The 24,450-nt window shown below is 46.8% G+C and overlaps 1 protein-coding gene across 1 annotated transcript; it reads left to right on the plus strand.

The window, feature by feature from the left end:
- Positions 1-8,478: 8,478 nt before the first annotated feature.
- MRPS23 (mitochondrial ribosomal protein S23) lies at positions 8,479-18,259 on the plus strand. Its single transcript, XM_049772710.1, has 5 exons — positions 8,479-8,574; positions 9,503-9,673; positions 16,436-16,513; positions 16,874-17,000; positions 17,863-18,259. Exons 1-5 carry the CDS (start codon positions 8,531-8,533, stop codon positions 18,016-18,018), a joined length of 576 nt encoding a protein of 191 aa, XP_049628667.1. The 5' UTR covers positions 8,479-8,530; the 3' UTR covers positions 18,019-18,259.
- Positions 18,260-24,450: the final 6,191 nt, after the last annotated feature.

The following is a 24,450-nucleotide window of genomic DNA, read 5'->3' on the forward strand; positions in this document are numbered from 1 at the left end:
CAGAAGGCCATCTCGGCCATCTCGGGCTTCAAAGGGTCCGCAGTGACCAGCCTTCCTGTTCAGATAGCTCAGCTTCCCCTGCCACCAGCTCAGTGGCTCCCTTCCCACACCAGGCAACTTGACAGAGAAAGCCACTGCCACTGGCCTGCGGGGCAACTCTCAAGGTAAAAGTTCTCCTTGGCACTGCCAGGAAACTCTGGGTGTTTGCACCCACACTGTGTGTTTGGGCTTGGGGCATCAGCCAAAGCCTCTACTCTGCCTTTAACCAACTTCTGGCTGGGTGATCTGACTCTGTCCTAGATAGAAACAGAACTCCTGGGCCGGGAGAGATAGCACAGCGACGTTTGCCTTGCAAGCAGCCGATCCAGGACCAAAGGTGGTTGGTTTGAATCCCGGTGTCCCATATGGTCCCCCGTGCCTGCCAGGAGCTATTTCTGAGCAGACAGCCAGGAGTAACCCCTGAGCACTGCCGGGTGTGGCCCAAAAACCAAAAAAAAAAAAAAAAAAAAGAAAAAAGAAAAAGAAAAAAAAAAACGAAACAGAACTCCTCCTCTTCTAGTCCAGGGAAGAAGGGTTCCCCAATGGACCCTGACCTCCACCCCAGCCACATTCAGTGCCTTGTAAAGCTGCTACTGAGAATAGTCTTTGATGAGACATGCACGGTCTCTGATGATACATGTTTACACTGTGCCACCACACTGCTCTCTGGTGTCTTACATGTCCCAGGTCTGGCCCACTACAGACCCTGGCGTGCAACCCACCTCCTGGGAGTCTTAGAAATGCAAAGTTGCTGTCTCACCCCACACCTGAGTAAGAAACCCTGGGGTGTGTGGCTGCAGCAAGCCTTATTCAGGTATACCCCGAAGATTCTAAAGTGTGGGAACAGATGTCTGGTTAGTTTCTAACCCTTACAGCTCAAAAGTATGCCCTGGATAGCTGAAAAAAAAATTACTGTTGAATCACTAACACCCCATCCAATAAGTCAGCCCCCCCCCCCTGAACTAGTACATATGGTGGCGTGTTTCATATTAGCTCAATTATCCTCAAATCTGAATTCATGTGAGATCTGGATCCTCTGACTCTGGGCCTGGGCCATACAGTAACAGAAGACACATGGCCCATGCTCACTTCTGAGAATTAGGAGTCTACAGCTGTAGTGCTCAGTCTGTACTGTGGGCCTTTGGTATATGGATCATTGGGGAGCTTGTTGGACACTTGTAACTTGAGAGATAGTATAGGAGACAAGGCGTTTGCTTGCCTTGAACATGACTGATTCTGGTTTGGTCCTTTATATTGCATATGGTCCCATGAGGACCACAAAGACAGATGCCTGAACACTGCTGGGAATGACCCCAAATACAAACAAAGGGGCCAGAGAGATGGTACAGGGCTAAGGTGTTTATCTGGCATGCATCTGACCTGGGTTTGATCCTTAGTACTTCATTGAGTTCCCCCCGAATCTCCTCCAGGAAAGATCACTGAGCACAATCAGGTAGTAAGCCTTTAGCACCACTGGATGTGAGCAAAAAACCAAAGCCAAAACAATAATAAAATAATAAAATGCTGAAAGGCAGAAGAACCTCAGCTCCTCTGCCATCAAACCTCTGATCTACAGAACCATAATGTGCAGGTTAACATTATGTTAAGGGGGTGACACAAGTGCACATTCAGACTCAAACCCCACCAATTCTCACACTAGCTGGATACTAGGCTCATTCCTGGTGCTCAGGTTCTCTTCCCAGAGATCCTAGTTGACTTGCTTTGGGTTGAACCTGCCCATCAGAAAGCAAAAGCCCCTCAAGGGCCTCTGACAGGCAGAAGAGTATAAGGAGTGTCTGCAAAAATAGCCTTTCTTTGAAGAAGTCAGTGCCTGCTGGGGAAAGAAGGCAGAGACTTATTGGGTTCAAAGGAGCTCAAGAGACACAGCCCCAAGCCTGGCTTGGAGTCTCTGGAATAGGATATGGAGGACCTGGGTTAGGTTACACCCGGCCTTCTCTCCTCATACCTCACTCTCATCTGCAAAGCTGGCTTTGCTAGGTGATGCTCTTAGACTTCCCTCCTGCTAAATTGGTAAGTAGTCTCTCTGGAGTAGGCTTCAGTTATCGGCCCCCATTTTTTTTGTTTTGTTTTGTTTTTTGGGTCACACCCGGCGGTGCTCAGGGGTTACTCCTGGCTGTCTGCTCAGAAATAGCTCCTGGCAGGCACGGGGGACCATATGGGACACCGGGATTTGAACCAACCACCTTTGGTCCTGGATCGGCTGCTTGCAAGGCAAACGCCACTGTGCTATCTCTCCGGCCCCAGCCCCCATTTTTATGCTTCGACATCTCCAAAACTTAACCCTGACTCTAGAGATCACTGTGGAGGAAACTGTATACCCCAAAGAGCTGGTCTTGTTATCACACCCTTCCCGCACTTCCCTGAGGTAGAGGAAATTAAAGGGAGAATCCGAGAAGGACAGAATGAAGGTAGCTGTGGGGTGAGAATGTCCACTGCTTATTGTGTGCTTTACTCTCTTTTCTGGGGTGCCACAGTATCTGACCTAACTCCCTCAACTCTGACAGAAACTGTGACTACCACTTCACATTTCTGGAACTGAGGCACACAGATATTAAGCTCCTTGTTCTAGAGGACTCACAGGTGAGCATAAATTTGAATGCAGGTAGCCTAACTACAGAGCGGGAGCCTCAATACTAAGCTAGACATTGAAGTGGTGGTGGTGGGGGGGGATAGGCACTAAAACCTGGAATCCAGCCTCGGTGAAATTTGTGGAGTACAGAAAAGCCTCCCTCCCACTTAAAATCAGCTTCGTGGTGGTGCTGGAGTCTGCAGTGCCCTGAGCTTTCCTATTAGCAGAACCTGCTTTTTTAAAAACAATCCCTTGACACGTCCATTAATGCTAAATACGCGTTTGAGAGAGAAACACATGACTTCGCTCATTATCACAGCATAGATTAATTTGTTGGATTAGCTGGCTGTGCCAGCTAGAGGATGATTAGGAAATTTCTGGAGGTGGGGGAAGGGTGAAGAGTAAAAAGGGGAGCCCTGAAGGGGCTGTGTACATATACTGCCACCTGGTGTTCTTGTCTTAGAAGTATCAGGCACTGGCCACTGAGATCCGGAACCCCCATTTCCCAGAAGTGAAACCTGTTTACTCTGTTCCCATGGTGATATTTTGTAAGATTTGCCAAACAAAGATATTTTTGTATGCTTTCCCCCTCAAAAGTATCCCTAAGATTGTACAAACTTGAGACTTCACAAAAGGAGCATATCCTTCCTAGAGTCGAGTCAGAATTCCTTATCAACTCAAGAAGTTTATTCTGAACAAGTCACAAAGCTAAGTACAGATTCAGCATGAGCCTGCCTTGTCGCCCACCACCTTCCCACAGCCAATCAGGGAGGTGGCAACCAGTTGTCTCACCATCCCAGAACTAGATGCTGGAACATTTTTTTGTTTTGTTTTGCTTTTGGGCCACACTGGCGGTGCTCAGGGGTTACTTCTGGCTCTGCGCTCAGAAGTCGCTCCTGGCAGGCACAAGGGACCATATGGGATGCCGGGATTCGAACCATCGTCTGTTCGAATCAGCTGTGTGCAAGGCAAAAACGCTCTACCACTGTGCTATCTCTATGGCCCATAGATGCTGGAACTTTTTGCAGGAAAATAGGCAAAGACTGGACAAATTCAGGCTACTCTATTGATGTGCAGCACTGGCTCCACTCAACCAACCTACAGGCTTGGTAGCAATTTGGTGAGTCAGGTGTTAGATTCAGAACTCTAATGGTAGACACATGCCAGACTTGTTTGAGGCCTGGGTTTTGATCCCAAATACCAGATCTACCCCTTCCTTCTGTCATATGTGCCCCCTATTGAAAAAAAAACAAGCAAACAGTTTCAGGCCTCCTCAGAATGACTAGTTAGAATCTGCATTTTCCAAGATTCTCAGATTCAAAAGCGCATTTTTTTTTTTTTTTGGTTTTTGGGCCACACCCGGTAACGCTCAGGGGTTACTCCTGGCTATGCACTCAGAAGTTGCTCCTTGCTTGGGGGACCATATGGGATGCCGGGGGATCGAACCGTGGTCCGTCCAAGGCTAGCACAGGCAAGGCAGGCACCTTACTTCTAGCGCCACTGCCCGGCCCCAAAAGCGCATTTAAGAACCCAGAGGCTCTACTTCCTCCTCCTCTCCTCCCCCCCCCCCCCCCCCGCCAAAAAAAGAAGGAGCCATATTGGTTTTGAAATCTCTGTTTTAATTAAGATGCCCACCTTTATGGGGGCTGGAGTAGCACAAGTAGGGAAGTAGTGGATCCCTGGCATCCCCATATGGTCCTCAAGTCCTTCCAGGAGTGATCCCTGAGTGCAGAGCCAGGATTAAGCTCTGAGCACTGCCAGGTGTGGCACCGCCAGGACCCTAGCACAGTAATTCCAATTGGCCTTTAATTCCATAATAAAAGGCCAGCCTGTTACTCAGGCTCAGCTGGGTCTGGTTTCCTTGGAGATAAATGTAGACAAGGGGATACAGACCTCTAGGGCAGGTGCAGAGATAACATGCTTCTCTCTTCTCTGCCCAACTGAATTCTTCTTGGGTGCAAGGCTGCCAATTGCTGAGGAAATGAATGGGCAACCCACGGAAGCTGCCTTGAAAATTGTTAGGTTTGATTAAATTGTAGGACACTAGCTATCTGCATCACTGAGCAGTTACAAAGCATCAGGAACCATTTTAAGCACTGCAGGTGCAAACCCTTAAAAGCTTAGAGTGGGCGCTACATCTCATGTCCACTTTGCAGATGACAAAGGAAAGAAAAGGAATCCCAGTGGTTTGTGAGAGGGATCATCTGTGAATGAAAGACAGGACAGCCAGAAAGGGATACCCGCAGGATGACCTGATCACTTACCCACAGCCTTCTGTCTGTAGGTGTGTCTGGGCAGGGCTGGGTGTGCTTAAGTGGGCTCTAATCTATCTCCTGTGGTCTCATTGAATTAATTCATTATTGCTCTGCTCAGAAAAGCAAAAGGGCTTGGGGCCAGAGTGATAATACAGCAGGTAGGGTGCTTGCCTTGTATGTGGCTGACGTGGGTTTGATCCCCAGCATCCTATATGGTTCCCCAGGCACTTCCAGGAGTAACAGGGCCAAGAGTAATCCCTGAGCATCAACAGATGTGGCCCCCAAACCCAAACCACCACCACCACCACAACAAAACAAATTAAAAACAAACTAACTACAATGCTAATGGCCAACTGTGAACCAAGCACTGGGCTGGGTGCGAAGGGACAGATAAGAATTTCAGTTCCTGCCTTCAAAGAAGTCAGGTTAGGCTACCTCAGACAAGTAAACAGAGTTCCAACAGCAGCAAGGTAGCAGGGTGAGATGAGCTTTTGAAAAAGATTCATGCATTCTGGAACGAAGAGTGTGTGAGGCTCAGAGGAAGCAAAGCCTGGATCCTGGGGAAGGGAAGGCCTTCTGCCTCTTTCTTGAACATCTATTCATTCATCATCTTCCTGGCCCTTGTATGGTGAATCTAGTATTACTTTCCTCCTTTTTGATTTTTGGTGGTGGTGTGGGGAGTATTCCTGGCAGAGTATCCCTTTTCTTTTCAGGGAAAAAAAGCAAGCCCTCCAGCCATTTGAGTCATCTCATGCAGCCCCTGCTTTCCTCTTTAAAAATTTGTCTGTTTGGTTTTAAGTCTCACCCAGCTGTTCTCAGGATTTATTTCTGGCTCGGTGCCCAGTGATAATTTCTGGCTGCATTTGGGAGACCATCTGGGGTTCTCAGGATTGAACCGGAGTTGGCTGCATGCAGGGGGGTGCCTGAGTTATTTCTCCTGTCCCGGTTTTCCTCTTTAAAATTAGGCTGGAGAGATAGTACAGAGGAAGGATGTTTACCTTGCATGCAGTCAGTGTGGGTTCTGTCCCCAGTATCACATATGGTTTCCTTAGTGATCCATCAGAAGTGATCACTGAGCACAGAGCCAGCAATATGCCTTGAATACTGCCTGGCCAGGTGGCAGGGGAGTGTCACAGGAGCAATCATGGTCAATCTGGCAATGAGCCATGCAGATGATTTACAGTGCCACCCATGTTTTTCCAGATGGAAGGAAAGTTCAGGAAATTTTCCAAGGTGACATGAGTGTCAGTGCCTTATCGACAGTACATTGTGGGGAACAAAGGAGGCTGAGTCATGAAGTGCAAAGCAAATTCTGTAACTGTTTGCAAGCTGTCTCCTGTGTTGTGACTGTTTAGGTGTCACCTATGGCAGCAGGTGGATTGAATGACATAATCTTGTGTTCCCAGTGGGATGCAGGCATTACCCCAAGGTTTGTCATGTATGCTCCAGCAGCTTCCTCTCCCAGTACTGGTGAAGTCAGGCTCAGAGGGTGATCTGCTCATTCTTGCTTCCACATCTCCATGGTCTCCCCAATTCTTTACCCTCCCTATGGTCACAGTCATATAAAGTATGTTGAAAAGGAAAAGGCCAGAGACTCAGAAGAACCACAGACACATAACCTGTCTGGTTATTCCTGCTAGTTGGAAGTATGGGCACTGGCTCCCCTCCTAGGGCTGGGAATAAGCCCTTTTACTGCTTTAGAAGCTGCAGAGGCCCTGGGGCAGGCCTGAGTGGGAGAGAGGAAGTGTTCTGTGGTCTGGGCTGGCAGCAGCCCTGACTTGGACAGAATTAGAAACTTGTTAAGAGGACTGGGAGGGCTATATTTAGCTGGTGTGTGTGTGTGTGTGTGTGTGTGTGTGTGTGTGTTTGCTCTCTTCACAGCAAACCACGAGTACTTGCAGACATGTGGCTACACATGGCTTAGCTTTTTGGGAGGCCACACCTGCCTGCGCTCAGGGATCACTCCTGGCAGGGAGTCTTGGGGAGGCCAAGTCTGTCACATGCAAGGCAAGCACCCTGTATACCCACTTATTAACAATCTGGCCCCGTGTGCACCTTTGCTTCTGGTCCCAGAGGACCTTGAGGCAGAAGTCCTGGGTTTCCAACTGACCTCTGCTCTAAGTCCACCTGCTTTAGGTAAGCTAAGGAGCTTATCAGACTTTAAGGCCTTGCGGCTTCACTTTCTCTGAGACAAAGGGAAGATAATTGCCACCCTGTAAGTAGGGGTGTGTGTGTGTGTGTGTGTGTGTGTGTGTGTGTGTGTGTGTGTGTGTATTTAGGAGATAACCAGCTGCTCACGCTTCACTCCTCCTCAGCTCCTTAATCCCTTTTAGGAAAATAACTCGCAGGCTCTTTCTTGCTGACAAAAAACTAAGTTTGTAAGTGATTCTACTGGATTTGCAAGTTCAAGCATGAATACAAACACTTTATAGAGGTTAGTCTCTAGGTAAAAGTTTTGATTCATTTTCCTAACTGCATAGGATTCAGTGAAATCCTATGAATTCATGCTAACACATTTCCAGCCTTTCCCCAGTGGATTACTTTTCTTCCTCTACATTGCTGCAGTAACTACCCTTGCAAATTCCCTTATGAAATTGTGCTTTCCTATCTATAGAAGTACAATGAGATTCTGGAAAGTAAATAGTCCGAGCAAAGGGTTATGTGTTCAGCTCAGTGGTAGGTAGGACACAATGATCTCCGTCCTGCAGCAAAACAAAACAAAACAAAACACAACCAAACACAATAAAAGGCAGCAAGTGACTCTAGTCACTCCCATCGAGCTTTATTTTATTTTATTTTTTTTAAAATTTCCCCTTTTCGGGGCCGGAGAGATAGCATGGAGGTAAGGCGTTTGCCTTTCATGCAGAAGGTCATTGGTTCGAATCCCGGCGTCCCATGTGGTCCCCTGTGCCTGCCAGGAGCAATTTCTGAGCATGGAGCCTGGAGTAACCCCTGAGCGCTGCCAGGTGTGACCCAAAAACCACACACACACACACACACACACACACAAATTCCCCTTTTCGGCTTTATTTGTTCCAGGGGCATTCACTTCTCAAGCAGGCAAGAAGGCACCCCAAAAAGGTGGGTGGGGAAGAGAGAAAACAATCTCTGTGCACATTCCTGCTGCGATAGATGATGCAAGGGGATGATCTAGAACCCTTTTAGCGGGGAAACTGGAGGTCGAGGTCGAAGCCTGAGTGAGCTCCAGGGTGAGTCCTTCCCTCCCTGGGCCTCAGTTTCCCGTGCTCTGTCCAACGCAGAGCAGATGAGTCCAGGTCGAGGCCTGCAAAATGTCTGGTCAGTTCCCTCCTCGCCCGCTCCCTCTCTGCAGCCCCAACTCGTCTTGGGAGGAGTTAGTCGACCAGAAGAGGAAAAAGCCAAAATGAATCCCACCCCCCTACATCGGTCATTTTATTGCTTCAGCCCTGAATGGGGCGCCACTGCCCTTAGGGTTCCTCGTATCGACTGCTCCCGACTGAGTAGGCCGTCAAGCGGAGGCGCCAACTCGGCTATCCTTTGCTTCTGCCTGATTCGACTTCCGGCCCGGGCCATCGAGAGTTCGACCAGCGACTGGCCGCCCCTGGCACTTCCGCTTCCGGTTTCCGCGGCCCGCGCTGTCAACTCGACCTAGTCCTAGGCGCTCGACATGGTGGGGAGTCGGCTGGAAACCGTGGGGAGCATTTTCTCGCGGTGCGTTCTTGGGGGCTTGGGGGCGCTGAGAGTGACTCCTCCACCCGCTGGTTGTGGTGAGCGGGGGCTGCTGTTCTTTCCATGGATGGGACCCAACGACTAGGCATCCCCCGCAGAGGGGCTGGGTGGCAGTCCCCTGGCAGGCCCGTCCCAGCCTCGGAAGAGTTGGTTTGGGCTCCTTGCACGGCGTGTCTTTCTTGGCCGTGCAAGGTTGCATCTGCGCCCCAATCTTCCTTACTGGGGGTGGGGGTTTCTAGGAAGCGAGGAGGCTGTGGGCCTGCCTACATTGACCTTGGAGGGGGTGCTATCCTCTCTTCTCTCTCTCCCTCTCCCTCTCCCCTTTGGTCTCCACCTTCTAACCCATAGGTAAAGACCTCCCCCCCTGTCTCTCTCTCTTTGTGTCTCTCTCTCCTCCCTTTTGTCTCCACCTTCTAACCCATAGGTAGAGACCTTCCACCCCCGTCTCTCTCTCTCTGTCTCTCCCTCTCCCTTTTGGTCTCCACCTCTAACCCGTAGGTAGAGACCTCTCGATCTTTCGCCCTCCCTCCCTCCTTTCCTCCCTCCCTCTCTTCCTCCCTCTCTGTCTCTCCCTCTCTCTCCCTCTCTCTCCCTCTCTCTCCCTCTCTCCTTTGGTCTCCACCTTCTAACCCATAGGTAGAGACCCCCCTCTGTCTGTCTCTTTCTCTCTCCCTCTCCCCTTTGGTCTCCACCTCTAACCTGTAGGTAGAGACCTCTCTCTCTCTCTCTCTCTCTCTCTCTCTCTCTCTCTCTCTCTCTCTCTCTCTCTCTCACACACACACACACACACACACACAGACCCAGGTTCCATTTGCAAGCTATGCGGTCCTTCCACACACCACCCCACCAAACCCAGGGTGTAGACTTGTCACTGTAACTGACACTCTCCTCCCCTATTCTCAACCCGAAGGACTCGGGACCTGATTCGCGCTGGGGTCTTGAAAGAGAAGCCCCTCTGGTTTGACATATATGAAGCCTTTCCTCCACTGAGAGATCCGGTCTTCCGAAGACCCACTTTGCGGTATGGCAAAGCCAAAGCTCAGGTTGCAGAAATCTTTTACCAGGAGGATCAGATCCGAGCGTGAGTACCTGGCCCCGGGCGTGGGCAGGAGGTGGGTGATGGGGTGGCAGGATGGATTCTCAAGCTTCAGGTTTCTCTGTGCTAGGATGGAGACAGAGCCAGTAATTTGCTCTCTAATGACTCTCATTTCCCTTGGTGGGTTTCCTCCTCTTCACCTTTTTTAAAGGTGATTTATTGGGGCCGGAGCAGTGGCGCACGCTAGCCAAGGTCGGACCATGGTTCGATCCCCCAGTGTTCCATATAGTTTTCCAAGCCAGGAGCAATTTCTGAGCGTAGAGCCAGGGGTAACCCCTGAGTGCTGCAGAGTGTGACCCAAACCCCCCCCCCCAAGAATTTTTCTGGGGGGCTGGAGAGATAGTATGGAGGTAAGGCATTTGCCTTGCATGCAGAAGGATGGCATTTTGAATCCCGGCATCCCATATGGCCCCCCGAGCTTGCCAGGAGTAATCCCTGAGCGCTGCTGGGTGTGACCCAAAAAATAAAAAAATAAATAAATAAAAAAGAATTTTCCTGGGAAAGGAGGACTACTGTGGCTTTTTTATTTTTTAATTGGGGGGGGGGGTTGGGTCATACACAACAATGCTCAGGGGTTACTCCTGACTACATTCAGAAATTACTTCTGGTGGTTTTGGGAGACCATCTGTGATGCCAGTGTTCCAACTTGCTGCAAGGTCAGCCTTGCTTGCTGACTGTAAGTGTTCAGCCTCATGCAAGGCAAATACCCTACCCTACCCATGGTTCTCCCTTTCCAGTCCCCTACCCTGGTCTTACTGGGGATCTAAATGAAGATTCCACAACCAAAGCAAACATGACAGACCTTTGAACCATCTTTCCTGGTAAAAAATAATCCGTTTTTGTTTTCTACTATTTTTGGGGGGCACATACAGTGGTTCTTGAGGGGCTATTTCCAGCTAAGGCTCCTTGAGGTATCTTTTCAACTTCTCAAAATACCAAATCCTTTTTTGTGGGGATTCATACCCAGTGATGCTCAGAGTTTACTCCTTTCCCTGTTCTCTGGGACCACTCCTGGCGGTGCTCTGGAGACCATATAGACGTGGATATTGAGTGTGGGTTTGTACATGTGCAAGGTTGCCACATCTGGCTGTTTCAGGACTTAATCCAGGCACTATGTTCAGGTATCACTCCTGGCAGGTCTTGGAGGACCATATGTGGAGATGGGGCTTGAACCCAGGTCAGCTGTATGCAAAGCAAGTGCCCTTACCAAAGTCCAACTCTAAGAAGGTACTTTTAGTGATTTATCAGATACATAACTTTAAAATGTCTTCAAAGCCCATTTTAAAAAATTGCACCAGGTACCAAATTCTTTATAGATTACATACATTGTTTGGTTTTTGGTTTTTGGGTCACACCTGGCAGTGCTCAGGGGTTACTCCTGGCTCTGTGCTCAGAAACTGCTCCTGGCAGACTGAGGGGACCATATAGATGCCAGGAATCGAACCAGGGTCTGTCCAGTTCTTTTGGGGATGTTTCTTTGATCATTCTCAGTTTAGTATCTTCCTTTCTTAGCAACTCCAGACTCCTGTTGCTGATCTCAGGGACTTAGATCTTTTAATAGCCTCGAGGGTCAAGCACATGGTTGGTCTTTCCTCTCCCTTCCCTCATCCCTCCCTCTTTTCTTCTATTTCATTAGTAAAAACTGTTTCTTTTGGTGATAGGATCTATCTGTGTTTAGGATCAACCCTGGTGGGGTTTGAGGGACCATATACGCTGCTAGAAATTTGAACCAGAGTTGGGCTTCATGTAAGGCAGGGTCTCAAACTCGCTGTCCGTGGGTCGCTTGTGGCCCTCTGTACAACATTTTGTGGCCTGCGGCCGGCCTTCAAATATCGCAGTAGTCACGATTATTCGCTTACCGAACAATCGCAATAAAAATCGAATTAGTCAGAAAAAAATCACATTAAACATTCGCATACCCCGAGCAGTTTTGTTCGGGGTATGCAAATGTTTAATGCGGTTTTATGCGATTTTTTTTTTACTGATGCGATTTTTTTATTGCGAATATTCGGTAAGCAAAATCCCTTGTGTGGCCCTGCCTCACCCCGACTTTGCCTCCTGCGGCCCCCAGGTAAATTGAGTTTGAGACCCCTGATGTAAGGCAAGTCCCTCAACCTCTGCATTGTCTCCCTGGCCCAGCAATAAGAAACTTTGGTAGTGGAACTATACCTATCAGTACTTAAGGTCTACTCCCAGGATGGTGATCAGGGGTTCTTGGGAGATCATGGGGTACTGTGGATAGAATCTAGGGTTCCTGCACTTAGTATATGCACTCTAGCCCTTTGATCTGCATCTTCCTCCCTAACAACTCTTGTTTTATTTTCTTAACAACACTTTTTGATTGACCATTAACAGTACTATAAATTTGAGGCAGTATAGCTTTATCAGTCTGTGCTATGAACCTCTGGTAACACTCATAGTTTTCACATTTTGTGGTATTTTCCTTTACCTTGGTCTTCTATATTTCATATGAGTGAAACCTTCTGGTAAACATGTTTACTCCCCCAAAACTTTACATACTGTAATAATCTCACATTTTATCCTTGGTGTCTCCATTTTGTGTTTTGTTTTTGGATCACACTCAGAGGCACTCAGGGGTTACTCCTGGTTCTGAGCTTAGAAATCACTCCTGGGGGCTGGAGAGATAGCATGGAGGTAAGGCATTTGCCTTGCAGGCAGAAGGACGGTGGTTTGAATCCCGGCATCCCATATGGTCCCCCGAGCCTGCCAGGAGTGATATTTGAGCGTAGAGCCAGGAGTAACCCCTGAGCGCTGCCAGGTGTGACCCAAAAAACCAAAAAAAGGAAAAAGAAATCACTCCTGGCAGGCTTGAGGGACCATATGGAATGCTGATGATCGAACTAAGGTTGACCACATAAAAGGCAAATGTCATACCAGCTGTACTATCACTCTGGTTCCTCCCTGGTGTCTCTGAAGGCACAGTTGAGCTTTTTGAAATTGCTGAGCAGGAGTCCAGTGGTTGGCTAGACCATGGTTGCCTTACCAGGCACTTGGTAAATGGCTGATGGGCCAAGGAATGAGGCCATATTTGATGGACACTTTTGCTGTGAATACAAGGCTACTGAAAACCTTTCTAGTATTCTCGTGGCCTTTACATCAATGCTGAGAAAGGGGATTGGTGTGTGTTACATGTTGCTGGGGATTAGACCCATGGACTATTTGCAGTTGTTTTGATCTGGGCTCTTTGTAGCCGTGAGATGATGACTCTATGTTTTGCTTTGCATTTTTCTAACACTCAGTGATATGGATCATTTTTCTCATGTCTGTGAGCCACTCTGTCTTCTTTCCTTTTTTGGGAGGGGGGGTTGTTTTTGGGCCACAACCAGCGGCCTCCAGGGTTTACCCCTGGCTCTGTGCTCAGAAATTACTTCTGGCAGTCTCGGGAGACTATATAGGATGCCGGGGATTGAACCAGGGTTGGTTGTGTGCAAGTCAAATGCTCTACCGCTGTGTTATTACTCTAGCCCCAATCTATTTCCTTTGGAGAAGTGGTTTTTTTTTGTTTGTTTTTTTGTTTGTTTGTTTTTGGTTTTTGGTTTTTGGGTAACATGTGGCAGCACTCAGGAGTTACTCCTGGTTCTATGCTAAGAAATTGTTCCTGGTGGGGCCGGAGATATAGCATGGAGGTAAGGCATTTGCCTCTCATGCAGAAGGTCAGTGGTTCAAATCCCGGCATCCCATATGGTCCCCTGAGCCTGCCAGGAGTGATTTCTGAGCGTAGAGCCAGGTGTAACCCCTGAGTATTGCTGGGTGTGACCCAAAAACAAAAACAAAAAAAAATAAAAAATAAAAAATAAATTGTTCCTGGCAGGCTCAGGGGACCATATGGGATGCCGGGATTTGAACCACCGTCCTTCTGCATGCAAGGCAAATGCCCTGTCTCCACGCTATCTCTCCGCCCCAATGTTTCTTTTGTTGAGTTCAGTGAGTTTTCTAAGTTAGGTATCATCCCCTTGAGATATGCAAATATCTTTCTCCAGTGTATAGGTAACTTTTTGTTCCTATGTTTGAGCTAGTTTCTTTTGTGATTTAGTGTTTTAATTTAGTATCTTTTAATTTAGTGCAGTACTTTATTGTTGTTCTGACTTTTCCTTCGTTGCCATTAGAGAAAAAAATTTTTTTCATCTCATCTGTGGGTCTGGCACTGTCATTTCATCCTGTGACCTCAGTAACTGGTTTATTCAGTGACTTGCAAGTTGCCCATTATTTCCTAATTTGAGCCACATCTGGTAGAGCTCAAGGCTTACTTCTGGCACTGTACTAGGGAATCACTCCTGGTGAGGTTCAGAGTACCATATAGGTCAGGGGTGGCGAACAGGATTTTGACCCTCACTCAAAATGGCAAAATGCAATATGTGTTTAATATATTATTATTAAAATTATATGCTTTTGTGTGAGTGTTTGTCTGTTTTGGCAGGTCACTGCGTGGTATGGCTCTCTGACTCTTACAGTTTAAAATGTTGGCTCTCTGTGTCAAACTTGTTCACCTCCCCTGATAAAGGTGTTGGGAACTGAACCCCTCTTGACTGCAAGCAAAGCAAGCTGTAATATCTTATCAAACTTTACTTTTTTTTTGTTTGGTATTTGGGCCATATCTGGCTGTGCTCAGGGCTTACTCCTGGCTCTGTGTTCAGGTATTATTTCTGAAGTATTGGGTGACTATATGGTGGGTATTGACCTTGGTTTGTTTTACTTTATATGGTACCTTACCTGCTGCACTAAGTCTTCCTGTTCCCTTAGATTATCTCTCTTTTTTTTTTTTTTTTTTTTTTTTTTTGGTTTTTGGGCCACACCCGTTTGACACTCAGGGGTTACTCCTGGCTATGTGCTCAGAAATCGCCCCTGGCTTGGGGCTACCATATGGGATGCTGGGGGATTGAACCGAGGTCCATCCTATGCTAGCGCTTGCAAGGCAGACACCTTACCTCTAGCGCCACCTTCCCGGCCCCAGACTATCTCTTTAAAAAAATTCTTACCAGGTACCTCACTGTGACTTTTTATTTTACTTGTTTTTGTAATGCGGTGCTAGGAGTAGAACTCAGCCTTCCACAGTGAGAGGCACATGCTCTACCACCATGCTACAACTGCAGCCCCTGAATTTGGTAACTTTTAAATTATTTATTTTTTGGAGGGGGAGGTGGTGGGGCATTCCCAGGAGAGCTTGGGGGTCACCATGACTATACCTTGAGGTGCTCTTTGGGGTTGCTCCTGAGTTCTCATTTTTCTCATAACAAATACCCAGGTGTTTTTAAAAATATATCCATAATATTTATCAATACTTTATAATAGCAAAATAAATTTTAGATATGTCAAAAGCTTAAGCAAAATCAGGACTGGAGAGAGAGTACAGTGGTTAATATGCTACTTAGCTTGTATGTGCCTGACCCAGTTTAGTCTCTAGCACTACATGCTCTACTTGCCTGAAAAATGATACCCTCTGCTAACAAAATCTTCCATTTCCACAAACAACTTCTCGTCATCTGCTTCTCCAGTTTCTGTAGCTTAGTGTACCTCTCCACAAACCTGGAATTCCAAGCAGTCACATATTAGGTATGCATATGTACAGACTTCTTATTCTATAATGTCAAGCAGGTTTGAGGTCTGACTTTTTCCACAGCTAGGTATGGGTGAACCCTAGACATTGTAGCATCTGCAACAGCAAATGCAGGGGAGAAGGACGTGGGACATTGTGAGGGGAAGGTGAAGGAGAGCTCTGTGTACTAGCATTGCTCTCTGGGAGGGGAATTGGGGGTTGAGGTATAGAGAGAAGATGAGTCCCTTCTTTGGATCCTTTTGTGTAACATCTGATGTTTAATTAACATTCAACAAAATTCACACTAACACACATCTTAGACTAAGCTGTAAGGTCCTTTATACTTAACTCCTCAGGCTTAGCTGACATTCTTTTGTTTTTTGGGCCTCTCCTGAAGGTGCTTAGGACTTAACTTCTGACTCCACACTTAGGAATCACTTCTTGCAGGGTTGAAGGATCAAACCTAGGTCAGTCATGTGCAAGGCATGTGTCAGTGCCTGCTCTACTGACCCTTAGTTGACATCCTTTTCCTTTTTTTTTTAAATTATGAATTACAAAGTTTCATAAATATTTGTTACTGATTTTCAAATGTACAATGTTCCAATACCTGTCTCTTCACCAGTGACCACTCCTCCTGCCCCCCAGTGTTGTTCCTCCTCCATTATCCTAGTGCTCCCTTCCCTGACTTACTCACCCTCTGCCCCCCAGTAGCAAGCTCTCTACTGAAGACCAGTTATTTGTTTCTATTGCCTTTGGGCATTGATATTCCCTCATGAAGTTTCTTTATTTCCCACATATGAGAGATGACATTCTGAGTTTGTTTTTCTCCCTCTGACAATACTCTTCAGATCTATCCATGTAACAGCAAATTGTATGATTTCATCTTTTCTTACAGCTGAGTAGTATTTCATGATGAACCATATAGCTATCATCCTTTTTTTTTTTTTTGGTTTTTGGGCCACACCCGATGACTCTCGGGTTATCCTGGCTATGTGCTCAGAAATCGCCTCTGGCTTGGGGGACCATATGGGACTCTGGGGGATTTAACCGCTTTCTGCCCTAGGTTAGCGCGTGCAAGGCAAACACCCTACCGCTTGTATCACCGCTTCGGCCCCGATATAGCTATCATTCTTAACTGTATTCTTTGTGAACTATGAATGGTGATTGATACTGTGGTGGTTGTATTTTTCTAGGAAATTTTATTCAACCTATGGATCTAGTCACAAAGCCCTTGATATGTTTAATCCAAATTTCAAGTCTTCCTGTCAGCGGTAAGTATTTTGCAATTCCTAAGTTAACTAAAATTATTTTTCTTAAGGATTCATTCATCATTTATTAATTTTGTTGAATTTCAGTTGAGGAAAGATATGGTTTTGAAGAAAGATGTTTTTGGGGGGCGTGGGGGTGGGGTAGACCTGTGTTCAGGACCTTCTCCTGACTTAGTGCTCAAAGATCACTCTGGGCAGTTCTGGAGGAACATACGCAGTGCCTGATATTGATCTAGGATTGGCCACATGGAAGGCAAATGCCTTATCCTTTCTACTGGAAGATCTGTTAATGAAATGCTTGAAGCTATATAATAGGTCTGGATACTCTATATACTCTTAAGACGTGACTACTTGGAATTCCAGGTTTGTGGAGAAGTACACTGAGCTACAGAAACATGGAGAGACAGATGAAGAAAAATTGTTTGTGGAAACTGGGAAGGCTTTATTAGCAGAAGGTGTTATCTTAAGACGAGTAGGAGAAGCAAAACTGGTGAGTATTTTGCTTTTAAAATGATTGTTAGGATGGGTTGTCTATTTGTCTGAAGTTAGAGAAGGGCTATTTCTCCCTTTATGACTCATGTTCCTAAACTAAAGGTCAAATGTTCTCAGAGATGCTGGGATTTTATGATAATGACTGCTACTTAGAACAAGTGAGTTACTGTTTGGGCTTTTGAAATTGTGGTTCTATAGGGAGTTTTACTTTATTTTTTTATTATTTTGGTTTTTGGGCCACACCTGGTGGTGCTGAGGGGTTACTACTTGCTCTGCACTCAGAAATCATTCTTGGCAGGCTCAGGAGACCATATGGAATGCCAGGAATAAAACCTGAGTCCGTCTCAGATTGGCTGCATGCAAGGCAAACACCTACTGCTGTGCTTTCACTCTGGCCCCCAGGTTATTTTTTTTGTTTTTTGTTTTTTGTTTTTGGGCCACACCCGGTGACGCTCAGGGGTTACTCCTGGCTATGCGCTCAGAAGTCGTTCCTGGCTTGGGGGACCATATGGGACACCTGGGGATCGAACCACGGTCCGTCCTAGGCTAGCGCAGGCAAGGCAGGTACCTTACCTCTAGCGCCACCGCCCGGCCCCCCCCAGGTTATTTTTTAATACTAAAATTTTTTTTTTGTTTTGGGCCATACTTGGCGATCTCAGGAGTTATACCTGGTTCTGCATTCAGAAATTATTTCATATGGGATGCCTGGGTTGGCTGCATGCAAGGCAAACACACTCCTCACTGAACTGTTGCTCAGGCCTTCAGTAATAAAATTTTTATGTTTTTGACTTGGTGATGGAATGTGCTTAGTCCTATTTGCCTCAGCATCTGTATGTCATATTTATGTCTGGTCTTTTAAGCAACAGAGAGTTGGTCACGTTTCCCAGAAGAACGAACAGAGCAGTGTTACACTTCAGGCGATCTTGGCAACAAACCAGCAGCCTCTGACAGAAGTTCCGCAGAAGCAGCAGCAACAGACACTAGGACAAGAGTCTGAAGGTTCTTCAGGGCCCTGAGGGGCTTGTGTACTATGTATACTGATATCCAAACTGTATTCACTACAGGACGGTCGAACTATTTTTAACAGTTGGACTGTGTAAAGGTTTCTTGATCTCCCAGGCATTATGTTTGCCTCTTTCAGTTCCTATTTCTAGGTTGTCATAAAGCTCAGGATCATGGTGGGAAAGAAGTAGTTGTGTGAACTTTTATAGTAGGATGGTATTAAATAAAGAATTCCCTAACTGTTTGTAAAGTAAATTTACTTTCATTTGGTAAATAACATGAGGATACTTCTCAGGGATTGTTTGAGTGGGACCCATTTTGAGCAGGTTTGCTTCTCTGCTATGTTTCTCTTCTCTGGACCCAACCAACTTTTCCTTTCCCAGGCGATATAGTCCCCTGCCACCCAGTTTTTGCCTGCAAATCATCTTTGTCCTTTTTACTATAGAAGTTGAGAGTTTAGCTTGTTCAACTTGAGACACCCAAGGGATCTGTGCGTTGCTGTAAGAATGTGGATTTATCATTGACAGAAGCCAAAATGTAAATTGATTATATTTTGTGGAACCAGGAATGGAACCCAAAGTCTGTCTGTCCTTCTGCCTGTCTGTCTGTCTCACAAACACACACAAGTGTTCTTCCACTAAGCCACACCCCCACCCTAAATTATTGTTTTAATCTTACAGATTTGAGTATGCTGGAGACAATTAATGTGGGTCCACACATAGCAGGCTGTTCAGTAAAGATTTGTTGAGGGAAAGGTTCCATGCTGCTAATGACTGAATGAAGAAGGCGTCTCTAGGTCGCTGCCTCATCAGCGGGGTGCAGGCTAATTTAGATGCCACTCTCCACCAGCCTCTTGCCTTCTGGTGGCAGGTGTGCTGACTCGTTATGCTTTCCTCATTTCCCTGCCTCTTACTGAGTAAATGAAACAGTCCCTGGAGATTATAGTCTTTGTGATCAAGCCAGTGTTTTTCAGCTACCAGTAATGAACAGCTTCAGAGATTTTCTTATTTATTTGATTTATTTTGGTTTTTGGGATTTAGGGGCCACATCCAGCAGTGCTTGGGGGCTATTTCAAGCTCTTTGCTTGGGGGGAGTCCCTCTTAGCAGTGCTTGACCATGCTGTGCTGGGCATTGAACCAAGCTTGGCTACAAGGAGACCAGAGCCAGTGCCTTAGCTCCTATACTAGCTCTAGTCGAATTTCTCATTTAATTTAATTTTATTTCATTTTGGTGTTGGATCAACACATGGCCATGCTGAGGACTTACTCCTCATTCTGTGCTCAAGGATTACTTCTGGCAGGATCAGGGGACCAAATGGAACACTCAGAATTGAACTCAGTTTGGCTGTAAGCAAGTGAATGTCCTAGCTGCTATACTATTGCTCTGGCCCCAGACTTCCTTATTTTAGAGCCCAGATAGGAACTCTAGGGATGGCTCATTAGCTACAGTGTCTGCTCTGCAGGCATGAGTTTGCTCAGTGCTTTTCCATGCACTGAATCCAACTGTGGTACCTTTCTTTTCTGTGCCTGGCAGTTCTGCTATCTGAGATCCCAGGTGCTGTGAGTACCTTCTGGTCATGTCACAGCGAGATGTGTGAAAGCCATACAGCATAAAGTTGGTATCAGAGGACTGCAGCCAGGGTCCAGAGGCATGACTCCCAGTGGAGACATACATGAACAATACAGTGAGTCATCAAGTGCTACCAGGATGTGCTTGACACGAAAAGGTCTTTGAGCCTTGTGTGGGCACTGTAGCCCAATGTCCCACTCCAGTCAGGACATCTTAGCTGGGCCAACTAGATTGCAAGCACCACCACCCATTGGTGCAAGCCTTGAGTGCTGCAAGTTACATAACAAGGAAGGGAAGGAAGGGGAAAAAATTGAGCTTGTTATTTTGGGGGCCATATCCTGAAGTGGTCAGGGCTTATTCCTGGCTATGCTCAGGATCACTCCTAATGGTGTTTGAGGGACCCTAGGGATTGAGCCAGGGTCTGCAAAGCAAGTACTGAACCTCATATCTTCACCTATAGCTCATTTTTGTGTGTGTGTGTGTGTATGTGTGTGTGTTTTGGCCCCCAACTAGCGATGCTCAGGTATCATTTCTGGCAGGATTTATAGGACTATATGGGATACCAGGATCAAACCTGGGTTGGCTGTGTGCTAGGCAAACACCCTACTTGCTATACTATTTTTTTGGCCTATTAGCTCTACCTTTGTTTTTGTGCCACATCTGGCAGTGCTCAGGGCTTCTTGCTCTGTGTTCCATCACTCCTTGCAAGACTTAAGGGACCCTTTACAGTGCTGGGGATTGAACTTGGATTGGCCATGTTCAAGGCAAGCATCTTACTTTTATTATCTCTCTGGTTCATTTTTACCTCATTCTATTTAATATCTTTCCATTAACTTAAAATTATTAGTCATAAAAAATGGGCTGGAGTGATAACATAGTGGTAGAGTATTTGCCTTGCATGTAGCTAACCTAGGATGGACCTGGGTTTGATTCCCAGCATCCCATATGGTTTCCCAAGCCTGCCAGGAGTGATTCCTGAGCTGAGAGCCAGGAGCAAGCACTGAGCTTGCCCCCCCCCCCCAAAAAAAAAAAAAAAAAAAAAAAAAACAACTTTGAAAGAGACCTGTGGCTGAAGCGATAGCACAGCAGTAGGGTGTTTGCCTTGGACGTGGCTGACCCAGGACGGACCTGGGTTCTATCACTGGCATCCCAAATGATCCCCCAAGCCAGGAGCGATTTCTGAGCATATAGCCAGGAGTAACCCGAGTGTTGCCAGGTATGGCCCAAAAAGAAAAAAAAAAAAGAGCAGATTTTCTACCTGCTGTTATCTGCAATATTCCTCTCTCCTGGTAGTCTGAGGCAGGGCCTGCCAGATCCTGGGTGCCTCTTTGCACTCAATCACTGGCAGATGAGGCCCCTTGAGGCAAATGTGGTTCTCAGCCACTTCTCTCATTCCTAATGTACAATTTATCTTGTTTGGGAATGTTGTGTTTCTAGATGGTGAAATATGTTTCATCTGTTATCAAGCACCAGATCCACACTGGGTGTCAAATAGATAGACATTGGAAGGAGATGTTGAGCAGCTGGAGGAGAGTCTGCTAGAGGAACATTGGAGGTCACTCTAAAACTTAGACTTCTGGGACTTAAAATCACAGTTTCTGGGGCTGGCGAGAGAGTACAGCGGATAGGTTGTTTGCTGTCAGTCTGAGTTTCATCCCTGGTACCCCAGATGATCTTCTGAGCACAGAGCCAGGACTGAGCCATGAACACTGCAGGTGTGGCCCCCAAACTAAACCAAACAAAGGTGGTTTCTGGAACTGGAGCAATAGTACAGCAGTGCATATATTGCATATAGCCACTTGGTCAACTCTGATTTCATCTCCAGTAGCAGATATGGTTCCCTGAGCACCACCATGTATGATTCAAACCCCCCAGTAAAACAGTCAAGTTTGGGACCAGAGTTAGAGTATTGCAGGTAGGTTGCTTACCTTTCATGCAGCTGACCCAGGTTTAATCTCTGGCATCACATCTCTGCCTCAAGCACTGGCAAGAGTAAGCACTGACCATTGCTGGGTGTGCCCTCCTCCCCAAAAGTCAGTTTCTTTGTTATGCTGATGAAATTTTCTTTAAAAAAACACACTTTGTGGGGCCTGGAGAGATAGCACAGCGGCGTTTGCTTTGCAAGCAGCCGATCCAGGACCTAAGGTGGTTGGTTCGAATCCCGGTGTCCCATATGGTCCCCCGTGCCTGCCAGGAGCTATTTCTGAGCAGACAGCCAGGAGTAACCCCTGAGCACCTCCAGGTGTGGCCCAAAAACCAAACCAAACTAAAACAAAACAACAACAAAAACCAAAAAAAAAAAAACACACTTTGTTTTTGTGGCCAGAGAAATAGAATAGGGTTAACCGATACTTACCTTGCATTTAGTTGATTCAGGTTTAATCCCTGGTATTGCCAGGAACAGCCCTGGGTAATCTCAGGCTCTCACACTGGACCATGGACTTGGTGGTCCAGGACTTGCTTATGGGACTTTCCAGGTCTCAAGCAACTTTTGAGAGGCTTCTTAAATTAAAGATTGATTTGTTCCACAATCCTTTTAAAAATGAGGGGGTAGAGGGACCGGAGAGATAGCACAGCAGTAGGGCATTTGCCTTGCACTTTGCCAACCTGGGACAGAGCTTGGTTCGATTCCTGGCATCCCATATGGTCCCCTGAGCTTGCCAGGAATGATTTCTGAGCTTAGAGCAGGAGTAACCCCTGCTCGCTGCTGAGTGTGGCCCAAAAACCAAATAAATAAAATAAAAATGAGAGGGTAGAGAGATAGAACAGTGGATGGGGTTCTTGCCTGGTACACTGTGACCCAGGTTCGCTCCTCAGTGTCTCGGATAATCCCCAAGTCCCACCAGGAGTGATCTCTGTGGACAAAGCTAGGATAAGTCTTGAGCATCACTGGATTTAAAACAAAAATACATTTAAAAAAAAATAAGGGGCCAGAGAGATAGCATGGAGGTTAGGCATTTGCCTTGCATGCAGAAGGACGGTGGTTCGAATTCCGGCATATCATATGGTCCCCTGAGCCTGCCAGGGGCGATTTCTGAGCGTAGAGCCAGGAGGAACCCCTGAGCACTGCCGGGTGTCTCACACACACACACACACACACACACACACACACACACACACACACACACACACAAACAAAAGAATAAAGGTTATACTTGTACAACAAATATACTAGGACTACACCTGGGAGTACATTGTGGTGGTGCTGAATGCTGCGGCATATGTGGAGTATATTTGAAGCCTGTGTTGTTCAAGGCATGTACTCCACCTCTTTGAGTTCTCTTCTTCGTACTTGAGTCACTTTCCCCTCTTTTTCCATTTTTGTGGGGGCTCTTGGAAGCATGCTTAGGGGGTACTCTGAGGCCTCAGGGTTCCACAGGGCTCAGGGCTACTCTTAGTAATACTTATTCTGACTGTGTGGATGGGATATTTGAGTGACTTTGGAAAGAACCCTTTAAAATCATGATACAGATGCCCAATAGAGAAGAGAGGATCCTCTTTCTAGATCCCTAGAAATGCAGCAGAGAGAATCTCAAGGTGGTGTAGGGTTTGGAATGTGGGTGCTGTTTGTCATGCCAAGACCCCCCTTCCTGCTGCTGGGTTCTTTAGAAAACACACCCATCTCTGCCCTTCTGAAATATTGTCACTGCTTGGCCCTCATCTCATGTGCAGTTCAAGTCTACAGTCTTCACTGTGTCCCTTCCATGTTGCTCTTCCCCCACTTACAGCAGACGGCATTCCTGCTTGTGCCTGCTTCACTCCTCTTCCCTTCCAAGCAAGTAGCCTCCACATGTTAACAAGTAGAAGTTGTGACTTGGGTCAGGCAGTGTGAGCAGTGCTGTGGGGGGTTTGCTGAGCTGACACTGACTCTCATGCCTGTGACCATGTGTCTGTCGTGCCCTCAGACTGCAGGAGAGAATGGTGCCTCTCAGTTGCTCTTAGTATTTGGAGAAAGAATACAGTCACACCCATAGGATCTTTCATTATCTGAAAGCAGTGAAAAACAGGATTTAAAAAAATTTTTGTTTTTGGATCACACCTGGTGGTGTTCAGGGCTTACTCTTGGCAGAGCTTAGGGGACCATATGTGGGGGGTTGAACTCAGGTTGACTGCTTGCACAAGCAATGCTTTCTCTCCCTGGGAAAACAGATTTGAATAGATGAGATGGCTCAGCTCGTGGCCTCCCCAGTGCACCGTGCAGGTGAGTCCAAGGACAACCTAATGACAGCAATGGCAGGTGGAAGGAAGGTCTTACACCTGGAGGTAGAGAAGGGGGCTGGGAATAGTGATGGAGAGATGAAGAGATATGACAGAGTCTTGCCAGCAACTCTAGTTGGAGACAGAGATCCCAAGGTTACAATGCCAAGTGATGGAAAGAATGCAGTTTTGTTTTGTGTTTTGTGTTTTGTGTTTTGTGTTTTTTGTTTTTTTTTGTTTTTTGGTTTTTGGCTTTTCAGTTCACACCCATTTGATGCTCAGGGGTTACTCCTGGCTAAGCACTCAGAAATTGCCCCTGGCTTGGGGGAACCATATGGGATGCCGGGGGAATTGAACCACGGTCCTTTCTTGGCTAGCACTTGCAAGGCAGACACCTTACCTCTAGCGCCACCTCACCAGCCCCAAGAATGCAGTTTGAATTCAGCAAACTGCAGGGGATGTGAGGAGCTTTGAGTCCCAACAATGGAGCTGGAGATGGTGGTATAGTGTCCCAATGACAGACAGTGATATGGGTCATACCCAATGGTATTCAGTAGCTACTCCCAGCTTGGGCTTACTCTGGCTGCTGCCTAGGGGTCACATAGTGCTGGGAATTGAACCTGGTCTTCTTTGTTGGCAGAGCATGCACTCAGCCTGTTGAAATATCTCCCTTACCCCAA

Source organism: Suncus etruscus, chromosome 1, assembly GCF_024139225.1.
Source record: "Suncus etruscus isolate mSunEtr1 chromosome 1, mSunEtr1.pri.cur, whole genome shotgun sequence".
NCBI classification, from domain to species: domain Eukaryota; kingdom Metazoa; phylum Chordata; class Mammalia; order Eulipotyphla; family Soricidae; genus Suncus; species Suncus etruscus.

Excerpts from the sequence above, each read along its gene's own strand:
- MRPS23 (XM_049772710.1), top strand. The coding sequence starts at position 8,531 with ATGGTGGGGAGTCGGCTGGAAACCGTGGGGAGCATTTTCTCGCG. Across the intron at positions 9,674-16,435 it reads CAGGAGGATCAGATCCGAGC|GAAATTTTATTCAACCTATG; the intron begins GTGAGTACCTGG and ends GTATTTTTCTAG. Across the intron at positions 17,001-17,862 it reads GAGTAGGAGAAGCAAAACTG|CAACAGAGAGTTGGTCACGT; the intron begins GTGAGTATTTTG and ends TGGTCTTTTAAG.